Source organism: Bombus flavifrons, chromosome 17 (assembly GCF_040668555.2).
Source record: "Bombus flavifrons isolate JBK064 chromosome 17, iyBomFlav1_principal, whole genome shotgun sequence".
Lineage (NCBI taxonomy): Eukaryota > Metazoa > Arthropoda > Insecta > Hymenoptera > Apidae > Bombus > Bombus flavifrons.
The window spans coordinates 6,929,658-6,939,567 of NC_138458.1; the positions used below are offsets into that span (position 1 = coordinate 6,929,658).

General features: G+C 25.5%; 4 protein-coding genes across 8 annotated transcripts; 2 read left to right on the plus strand and 2 right to left on the minus strand.

Moving 5' to 3' along the window:
* Nucleotides 1-370: 370 nt before the first annotated feature.
* On the minus strand, nucleotides 371-2,990 carry LOC138188667 (uncharacterized). Of its 2 annotated transcripts, none has more exons than XM_069130650.1 (4): nucleotides 2,278-2,990; nucleotides 1,603-1,738; nucleotides 993-1,446; nucleotides 371-916 (listed from the first exon to the last, which is right to left on the minus strand). In XM_069130650.1, the coding sequence occupies exons 1-4, from the start codon at nucleotides 2,444-2,446 to the stop codon at nucleotides 635-637; spliced, it is 1,041 nt and encodes a 346-aa protein (XP_068986751.1). In that variant the 5' UTR covers nucleotides 2,447-2,990; the 3' UTR covers nucleotides 371-634. The 2 variants fall into 2 exon arrangements, with proteins under 2 accessions (XP_068986751.1, XP_068986752.1); XM_069130651.1 differs by lacking the exon at nucleotides 2,278-2,990 and adding an exon at nucleotides 2,045-2,183.
* Nucleotides 2,991-3,471: 481 nt separating this feature from the next.
* On the plus strand, nucleotides 3,472-4,543 carry ND-B22 (NADH dehydrogenase (ubiquinone) B22 subunit). The gene is made up of 2 exons (XM_069130621.1): nucleotides 3,472-3,710; nucleotides 4,141-4,543. The coding sequence occupies exons 1-2, from the start codon at nucleotides 3,601-3,603 to the stop codon at nucleotides 4,475-4,477; spliced, it is 447 nt and encodes a 148-aa protein (XP_068986722.1). The 5' UTR covers nucleotides 3,472-3,600; the 3' UTR covers nucleotides 4,478-4,543.
* Nucleotides 4,544-5,287: 744 nt separating this feature from the next.
* Nucleotides 5,288-8,411, plus strand: LOC138188643 (uncharacterized). 4 transcript variants are annotated; one of them, XM_069130623.1, is made up of 6 exons: nucleotides 5,293-5,633; nucleotides 5,697-5,798; nucleotides 6,185-6,446; nucleotides 6,518-6,725; nucleotides 6,994-7,123; nucleotides 7,323-8,411. In XM_069130623.1, the coding sequence occupies exons 1-6, from the start codon at nucleotides 5,474-5,476 to the stop codon at nucleotides 7,412-7,414; spliced, it is 954 nt and encodes a 317-aa protein (XP_068986724.1). In that variant the 5' UTR covers nucleotides 5,293-5,473; the 3' UTR covers nucleotides 7,415-8,411. The 4 variants fall into 4 exon arrangements, with proteins under 4 accessions (XP_068986726.1, XP_068986725.1, XP_068986724.1 ...); XM_069130624.1 differs by having other exon boundaries at nucleotides 5,292-5,798; nucleotides 7,925-8,411; XM_069130622.1 differs by having other exon boundaries at nucleotides 5,294-5,798.
* Nucleotides 7,517-9,572, minus strand: stas (Transmembrane protein stas). Its single transcript, XM_069130627.1, has 4 exons — nucleotides 9,426-9,572; nucleotides 8,785-8,896; nucleotides 8,596-8,724; nucleotides 7,517-8,411 (listed from the first exon to the last, which is right to left on the minus strand). Exons 1-4 carry the CDS (start codon nucleotides 9,457-9,459, stop codon nucleotides 7,904-7,906), a joined length of 783 nt encoding a protein of 260 aa, XP_068986728.1. The 5' UTR covers nucleotides 9,460-9,572; the 3' UTR covers nucleotides 7,517-7,903.
* Between the last annotated feature and the right edge of the window lie 338 nt (nucleotides 9,573-9,910).

A 9,910-nucleotide genomic window follows, 5' to 3' on the forward strand; every position in this document is an offset into this window, starting at 1 on the left:
ATATTAAATACACTGACAAATTAATAGAATTAGATTATGATACACCATAATTACAATAGTAAAATTATTTATAGAATGAATACATGTATGAATTTGTAAAACAAGAGATAAAGTTGTCATTTCTTTTTCTTATATTTACAATTATCGTATGAATGATAAATGTATTGCATAAAAATAAATGATATCACGTATAATATATTATACGTGCATTATGTGTATACATATATATCTATAGATACCATTTATTTTTTAATTATTTTGATACATTATATGCATTCAAAGATTACATTTACACATACATATTTGATAATTTACTAAGAAACTTTTGTTAAGATACGGGTATAAATGGAAAATTTTAAGACGACAATGGTTCTATTAAAATAACTATATTTATATATAACAACAGCTTAAAATATAACGACAGCATTTATGTATATAGTATTTCTTTCAATGTGTTATATAAAGATAAAACACAGTTCTGAATACAAAAATCATTTTTATTTAATCTACTTTCTTAGTTTAATATTCTTCAGTTGTTGTGTGTTGCATTCTTTTATGATAGAAGAAACCAATTTCATAATTTAGAATAAATAACGATAATTCTTTCAGGAGAAATAATTATTCTTAGAAATAATCAACCTTTGTTATTTTGTCCATCAATCATGTTACATGGAATGAGAACCAATTTAGGAATCATTCCAGGTGGTGCTATAAATTGTTGAGTACTTTGGGGTGTGTTACGTCCAGAATACTTAAGTTCTGCTTCTGTTACAATTTTACAAATATTCATTTTAATATCGGCTTGAGCTTTTGGAGGGAGTCGCTTGACAGTTTGTGCCATACTGTCAAAAAAGAGCTCTATACTACTTTTTCCTTCAGGAGCTAGGTAGACTTGGTCATAATTATTTTGTGTATCCTGAAACATATATTGAATTAAAGAATAATAAATTGCAATTAGGAAATACATACTAGTTTCGAAAATTGCAACTTACTTCTATTTTAGAGGAATTCTTTACAGAATTATTTGCGGCCGGTGCACTAACAAATATTGGTGTATCAATTGTTTTATTTTTAAAAGGTGAAGTTTTTAAGATACTGTAGGTTGCAGGCACTTCCAATGATTCAATTTTCACTTTTTTCGGTCTTATTTTTCTATATTTTGATTGAATTTGCTGAGCATATGAATCAACATCATGATGCATTGCATTTCCTACTTCTATACTTTTTACTACGTTATCACCATTATCATTTAATTCCATAGAATCACGATTCAACACTGGATCTGCAGTCGTTTCTTCCAAAACTTCTAAATATTCACTATAATCTTCATCATTACGATCTTCTAATTGTTCTAAAAGACCTTCAGAACTAATTCCACCTGCATTTATATCCTGAATGTAGTCTTCAGTTAATTCTATACTTTGAGGTTGATAATCCGATTCATACCTAAATAAATACTTTTGCTGATATTTAATCATTTTGCTTGAGTATTAAATAAAGTTAAACAGTATAAAATTAATAAATAGAATATATATCACGTAAGCTTGGTAAAATTATTATTATTATATAGAAAATCATTAAGAATTTACATATTATTCTTACGGAAACTTTAAGAAACTAAGATGATCTTCAAAAATCCATTTTTTCCTACGAACTCCTTTTTCCGTTCTATTCTTATATTTAAGTATACGGCAGTAAGTATCCCTTAAATTTTTCCATCTTAATCTCACCCAGGTGGCTAAAAACATAATAATTATATCTATATACATATCACTTTATAACAGTAAATTTTAAAATTCTAATTTATAAATGCAAATAAACGTAGGTTCAAAAAACTTCAAACTTACAAGAAACAAAAAATATTACAGATGTATAAATTCATATTTTTTCATAGATATCAAAATAAATATTGTATAAAATAAAATAAAACGTTTTAACGCAATGAATAACCACATATTCCATTAAATGTTATATTATCTTTTAAGTACTGCAGTAATATTCATTTAAATATAAATTTGAAATTAATACTGGTTATTATACATACTTCTACCCATGTTTTTGTAAATAAATATTATTTAAATTTCGTTTTATTACTTAAACTTTCGCAGTATTTACACAATAAAATTAATAAAACGAAATTAACATGTATATAATTTTCCAAACTATGTAGAAAAATTAAAGAAAACATTTTGGCAGTAGAAATATTGTATAGCGATGATATATTAACGAACATACAAAATTATCCGAAAACAGTGAAAGAAGAAAAGGAGTTCGTACGATCAAGACCAAGTTCATCCGAAATCCTCTTCCAAACCTTCTGCCGAAATTCCTGAAGTTTAATAGAAGAACCTTTCACTTCAGCACTATATAAAACTGGATGTTGTTTTATCGCTTCAATGATCTTCAGCGAAATTTTATGCGAATCAGGCGGCATCGTCGGCACCATTTCGTCCGTTGAAAATCGTTCGAAGAAGTAAACAATGTCAATATTGGAAACTCGATCCTATGTTCTTAATTTGATGACTAAATCAAATCTTTATATTGGATGAAAATTTCAAGCTTGATTCGTAATATAAATACTGGAAATTTATTTAATAGTTAAATAAGATTAAATTAATGGTTACATTTATTTTTACTGTTAATTCGTGAATTAAGTAAACAAGGTACATAAAAGAAAATAAATTATATAAAATTGTGCTTTAATATTACGATCAAATTTTTTAGTGAAACTGAAATGATTTACTTATTTGAGAAAATTGAAGGTTGGATTCTTTGGTTAATTCGAATTTTAAAGATTTTTGCCACAAATATTGCTGCTTAAAGCAAATTGTAAGTCTTGAGTTCATCGCACAACTATGTGATTGAAAGTTTCTTTAATTGTTGAAAAGGCTAAGGTCCTTGTCGCGTCTTAAAAATTAGTCGTTAAGTATGCTGAAAAATAAAGAACCCGTAACGTAAATAAAACGACAATCGCCATTCTTTGTGATTAACTAGACTTCCGTCGCGCTGTTTAACCGGAAGCATTCTATTTGTAATATTTTTCTATTTCAGATTACATATATTATTTGAATTTTACTATAATCATTTTAGCTTTCTTACGCTATAAAATAACATTTCCTTTCGATGTGCTTACTATACTTTAATACATAAAAAATTCATATGCTGATAATAATATCTAATATTTAATAAATTTGAAATAAATATATGCTAATGTAAATCACAATATAATAGTGAAACAAAATGCGAAAAACAATAAATAAAAAATAAAAAAAGAATTATATTAACATTGCTTGTACTTTTCTCATGATTCAACAAATTTTATATTTTTTTATATTTTTTTATAATTTTATATTTTATAGCCCTTTTATAAAGATTATTATTACTACAATTTTGTAATATAATAATAATCATTAAAAATAATTAGTAACAGGGCAATTTGTGATCATTACGATTTTTATAATCCCATAATACTATCTGTAGTTCAGTTGCATCATATAGTTCATGACTAAGGAACAGATAGTCCTCGAATTGGTTAAGTAATTTTAAAATAAACAGAACAATACCAATATCTAAGTGAATTAATATCGAATCTAAATAGTAATGGCCCAACTACCATCACCTTTCATTAGTCATACTAGAAAAGTATGTAGTCTTTATAAACGCGCTTTACGTGCGTTAGAAGATCAGAATATTAAAAGACACGAATTTAGGTAAAAATATGTTTAAATTAAATCTAGTAGTATAGAAAACCATTATTTTTTATATCAAATATTATTTATTACCAATTAGTGTCAAAATATTAATGAAAAAACATAAATTTTGATCGTACTGCTATCATAGTTTTTCAGGATATCATACATTGTGTACATAGTTTCACTTGTCTTGTTATATAATTTTGTTATGAATTTTATTACTATTATTATTTATATAAAATTGATTAAATTAATTAAATTAATAATATGAAATAAGCTGTTACTTCTAATAGACCTACTTTTGAAGATTTAATAAATTTATGTTTTGAATTATTTTTAACATATTATAATTATCTACTTTTATTATATACAGGTGTAACTGTTTATTTTAAGTTTTAATACTTGAGTTTTGAATAAATATTCATTATTATATATTCTTTTGATTTAGATATAACGCAATTTTATTAAGACAACGTTTTGATAAGAATCGGAATATACCAGATGCTCGCATAGCTAAAAAACTACTATTAGAAGGTGAAGAAGAATTATATGAGAATATGCATCCTGATCCATCAAAATTTCCTAATAGCCCAGGTGGTATATGCCATGGACGTTTTGTAATACCACCAGATTCTGTAATGGATTTTTGGGATCCAATTGAAAAAGCTAGATATCCAAAATATTTTGCAGAAAGAGAGAAACTTAAGGTGGAATATGAAAAATTATATAAGAAATTATATGTCGATACTCCTGCAGAAACTGAAAAAGCAAAAACAAATAAGTAGTTCAAGTAAAACACATTGTTTATGTAGTTATAATAATTAGAATAAAGTATATTGATATTTATATAAGTGTAATACTTAATTATTACATATATTGAAAATAAGATAATCCCTCTCGGTGTAGGACCATTCATGTAGTCTGTCTTTGCAGCGCAATCTTGCGTTCTTCGTTTACGGACAAATCATGTGGTGCTATCTGTCCTCACATTCTCCAAGTCGGTGTTCCTTCCGTCTTTAATAGATGTCAGCACATGATTTGTCTATAGGACAAAGAACGCAATATTGCGCGACAAGAACAGATGATACTGCCATCTACCATTACCATAATTTGTTTAACAAAATCTATTTATTAATGGAATTTAAAAAATTATGCAGTAATCTTTACGATTGAAATTAATTCTATAGCGACTAAAACACTTAAGTATCTGTATTACGTACAACACATGTGTGCGTGCGTATTAACAAATTTAACATAATGCTGACATGAATAACGTACCATTCATACTTATTTTGGCAATATAATTATCCTACATGTGTTCATGTGTAGATCGAAACAAGAAGCATCTTTGACGTAAGACACAAAATTGCATATTATGTCAGATTAATAGTCAATGTATAATGTATTTAGTCAAATAGTTAATAAATGTATTTAGTCAATGGCCATGTCACAGACGAGTATATAGGATAGACTTTGCATCCTTATATATTATTTTCATTTTAGTATCATAAATAGTTTAACAATCTCCCGATAGAGAGCGCAGCTGTGTTTAAATATAGATTTGCCGATCTAGTGTATATTTACTTCATTTTGTAATTTGTAATGGATTACGATGTATATATACATACTTTTAGTTGCTATGTGAATGTTTATTAAAATGTTGTAAATTACACGATATATATATGTATATATATATGTATATATATATATATGCCTTTATATATTATCGATTCCAATAAATGTTAATTCTCATTTATCATTTTTATTTTGTTTCTTAAAAAATGGTTGATTTGGAGGTATATAAAAAACAGTTGAAAAAGATTCGTCAATTTGCACGCGAAAATGATATTACGGAAAATGAAATCAATAAAGCTTTACAAAATTCCTTTCGTACTCTTGAGAAGAAAAAGAAGAAAGTTAATTTTCGTTTCTTCATGAAAAGTATGGTTACATTATTATTTATAATAATTATATGTTTTATATCCTTTGATAAGAAGTTCTTAGGTGTGATGCTATTGAGGAATTTACAGAATTCCATCTATCCAGGCTTAAAATTACTTAGAAAAATAGCTGTACCAATAATTCAACATTATCCCTCTTTATCTGGTATGTTGATATTACAATTTATGTTAAACATACTATATTTTATTAACAATTTCATTAGCGGCGGCTTGAAAATATTTATTTTAAATTCTTATTAAATTTTTTATATTTTATTATCATTAGATCATTCATTATGGTTATAGAATTTAATAAAAAATTCTTTATAAAAATATAGTAGTATATATATACAAAACATGTAAATTACAAAAAAAAAAATGATATACAATAAATATATATTGGAATATAAGACATCAGTAGTTATTTCTTAAATCTCAATTTATATAACATTCACAATAATTGATTTTAATAATAGTTTTTCATTAAAATTTCATATTGTTCTTACTTGATTTATTTAATTACATATATGTTTTTATACTTTTGTCTTTTAGAATTATATGATGAATGGTGCATATTAGAAAATCCGTATTTTTATGTAAATGATATGGATTGTTGGCCCTGTAGTGTTGTACATTTTGTACCTGATTTAAGTAGCCATCATATATCTAGATCTTTTAATCTTGGCATTCCTTATACAAAAACAGAAAATTTATCTCAAGTTTATATGGAAGATATACAACAATTATTGTGGCAAAATCCAGGAGTATTTAAGAAAGATGCCATGAGAGTATTTTCTAACAATAAAACTTACAGGTATCATATATAAACAAAAATACTAAGGTGCCTTAAACAAAAGTTTGTAAATAAAAGCTTTAACATTTTAGAGATATTCAAGATATTATGGAAAAAAATATGGATTTAAATCGTTCCAAAAATTTAAATAATCATATTACATGGAGAATTAATAGCATGACAACAGGAAGAATTTTGAGAAAGTTATTTCCAAAACCTGTTGATACACCAAATTGGTGGGAACAAAGCACAGAAAGATTTATTATTTTTGATGAACCAAACTCTCCACCTTACTCTTTAGTAAGATGTTATTTTATTAAAAGCTTTTGGTTTGCATGAAATATTGCTTCATAAAGAACATCAATATAATAATAAAATTAATTATTGCGTAAATAGTAATATTCAAAATGTTTGTTGCAAGAAGCATTACAAAATAGCTGTAATATTTCAATATATGTCTGCTGTATTATTTTAATTGACAATAGATGTTAAAAATAATGTTATGTTGGAATTAAGCATATTGCTTGCAGAATAACTTCTTTAATAAATACTATTTCTAAAACTTTAGCCAAATCCTGAATGTAGTAATATAATGATAAGGTGTACAGCTGGTGCAAGATTGATAAAAATGATAGCAAGTCCAGAATGTAGTGCATCTTGCGAGTCCATCATAGTGCTATTATCTGCTGGAAAAGCTTGTAAGTATCTTAATTTATAATCAGTTAAAGAAATTGATGAACATATGTTTTATTATTTAAACTGTCTACTTTATTCTTGACAGTGTCTAACATTAACAGAAATGAGTGTCCATTAATTTAAATTAATGTTTTGAATATTACATATATCATAATTGATACATTAAACAAGATACTTTCAAAAACTATGTTTCTCTTTTAGTATGGTACAACTGGTGGTATTGGCGACCAGTCAGCCTTCCAGCTTTGAATTCAACTAGTATTACCATTAGTTATATGACTTCGTTCTGCTGAATTACTCTTTCAATTAAATTAATTTTATATAACTATGTTTCCACTACAAAAATTTTTCACTAGTATAATTGGTTTTATTGTTATCCCTTTCCCTTTAAACAATTTTCCAAATAACTGCTTTTGTGAAAAACATACAACTGATTTTACATAAAACAATACATTAATATTTACGAAATAACAATCTAAATTTGTGCTCATTTTGCAAAGTTGTAATTTATTAATAAATGCATGATATTACAGTATAAAAAATAGAAAAAATATCAACATATGGAATTGATACAAATTAAGTTACAATTAGAAAAAAAAAGAAAAAGAAATCCAATTGTATTTAAGACTTTATATAACAGTGTAATAATATTAAACAAAAAATTTTGTTTATTGGAACTGAATTTTTTAAAAACAACTTAGTTTGCTTTAAGTTTTAAATATTAAAATAAAGCACATATTTCTTTAAATAAATAAATCTGTTCAAAATTTCTTCCCTAAAGTTTAATCATATTTTTGTTGTAGTTTTTGTTTAAATAAAACAGGTACTAATGATAATACAGCAAATATACATAATATTATAATGCTATTCCACGACCATGCGTCAGAAGATGAAGTTAAGTTTTGTAATGTTTGACCTGCTTGAATAGCAACAAAAGATGGTGGAGCAACTCCAAAAAATGTGCCTAAAGCAAATGGTACAAGAGGCACTCCAATTACAGGACTGGCTAAATTTATAAACCAATTTGGTAGTAATGGAGTTATTCGAAGAAATAGCATATAATTAAAGAGGTGGTCTTTGTGCTTCTTTACTGTTAACGTCCATTCCCTTGCTTTTTCTGGGAAATATTTAAAAAGTAATCTACGTCCCAAAAGTGAAGAAAGAAAGTAGCAAAGTGACGCTCCTATTGCGCTGCAACTGCATACTAATAACAAAGCTAAAGGAAAGGGGAAAAGAAAACCAGAAAGGATTGAAAGGAAAATAGAACCTGGAATAGCAAAAGTTTGTAAGCTAAATCTATGTTAAGGGTTATCCTATAAAATATACTTTTAAACACTTATATGTTAACATTTAAAAATAATTGAATATAATATTATATGTGAAATGTAGAATGTTACTTAGATAAATATGAAATAGCATATTCTTAAAGTTTATGAATTATTCTGAAATTAAAAGATTTAATATTGAAGGATACAAAACATATGTAATAAATAATCCAGCAAGCACTTGAAAATAATAAAGATCTTTATATCGTCCGAGAAGTTTACCCAAACTTTTAGCTTCTTCAATATGTAATGGCAATTTCATGTACTGTCGCTCATCTCTGTAATATAATAAATTAAAATATTTCTTTATATAAAAGTTTATTACAATTTTTTCTTACTCGGTAAGTTCTGGAAAACTAGTATAAGCATAAAATAATGCTGATAACGAAGCAATGAAAATCACACCAACTGTTAAGGTTGCTTGCTTTGTCGATGCCTCCTTAGAGAAATCTGCAAATGTATTTAAATTTTTATTAACACATCATAAATCAAAATGTTTTGATCTCATTAATTTAAACATTTAAACGTTAAGAAAACTAGTAGTATTAATTTGAAAATTATATTGAATTTAAAGTGTTAAGGTTACTTAAGGTCATATTTATATTAACAAAGACAATTATGAATAAAATTTAGTATAAAAGTGTCATATACTAATAATTTAAAAATAATAAATAATAACTTCCATTTGTTTCATGAATGTATGAAATTCAATTTTAAGGTTAGAATTTCCTTAATTTTATTTTCACATTATTGAATATGGAATTCTATATCAATAAAATATTAGGAAGAATTAGATATATAAATAGCTCGAAGTTTTGATACTTATGTTAGAAAATTATTAACTAGATAAAATCTTATTGACATTCAATGTTTGAACTTCGGAATTGTTTTTAATAAATGTAACAAGTTAAAAGTTATTTAAAGGAAAATCAATATCCAGTTTAATGTTAAGACATCATATCTTAAAGCGTTATCCTACCGAGGCTTTGTTTTATTTTAGTTTCAGCTTTCATAACTAGACTATCACTGTTTTCTTAGAAGACAATCGCTCAGTAATTCAAGATGGCGCGAAAGTAAAAGACTATCTTTTTTTATAGCGAGTTAGATAAATATTTTTTTGTAAATAATTTAATGGTATCTAACAAATTTAATGTACTTATATACTTATAAACTAACCGAATGTCGACTTTCTGACTAAAAAAATTAAACACGAATTAAAATCATTAACATATGTATATAAATATTGTATAACTATTAACTTGATAAACTTCAATTAAGATTTTGTATGTATGTATTATTATTATCATGTGTATTATATTTTCTACATTATATTCTTTACCTTTAAAATTTGAAATTAACATTTTTCCTTGACAAATATAAAAAATTTCAGAAGTTCTTTGATATAAATATTAGAAAAAAACATTTATGCAAAACTTGTGTAATAACATATATATTAAAGGAATT

Bases quoted from the DNA above. Each gene is read 5' to 3' on its own strand.
- stas (XM_069130627.1), bottom strand. From the start codon at position 9,459: ATGAAAGCTGAAACTAAAATAAAACAAAGCCTCG. The intron at 8,897-9,425 runs GTAGGATAACGC...ATACATTTGCAG, and splicing joins TAAAATAAAACAAAGCCTCG to ATTTCTCTAAGGAGGCATCG. The intron at 8,725-8,784 runs GTAAGAAAAAAT...ATTATATTACAG, and splicing joins AGTTTTCCAGAACTTACCGA to AGATGAGCGACAGTACATGA.
- ND-B22 (XM_069130621.1), top strand. From the start codon at position 3,601: ATGGCCCAACTACCATCACCTTTCATTAGTCATACTAGAAAAGTATGT. The intron at 3,711-4,140 runs GTAAAAATATGT...CTTTTGATTTAG, and splicing joins ATTAAAAGACACGAATTTAG to ATATAACGCAATTTTATTAA.
- LOC138188643 (XM_069130622.1), top strand. From the start codon at position 5,474: ATGGTTGATTTGGAGGTATATAAAAAACAGTTGAAAAAGATTCGTCAA. The intron at 6,447-6,517 runs GTATCATATATA...TTAACATTTTAG, and splicing joins TCTAACAATAAAACTTACAG to AGATATTCAAGATATTATGG. The intron at 6,726-6,993 runs GTAAGATGTTAT...CTAAAACTTTAG, and splicing joins ACTCTCCACCTTACTCTTTA to CCAAATCCTGAATGTAGTAA.
- LOC138188667 (XM_069130650.1), bottom strand. From the start codon at position 2,446: ATGGTGCCGACGATGCCGCCTGATTCGCATAAAATTTCGCTGAAGATC. The intron at 1,739-2,277 runs GTACGAACTCCT...TTATGTTTTTAG, and splicing joins GGATGAACTTGGTCTTGATC to CCACCTGGGTGAGATTAAGA. The intron at 1,447-1,602 runs GTAAGAATAATA...GTATTTATTTAG, and splicing joins CTTAGTTTCTTAAAGTTTCC to GTATGAATCGGATTATCAAC.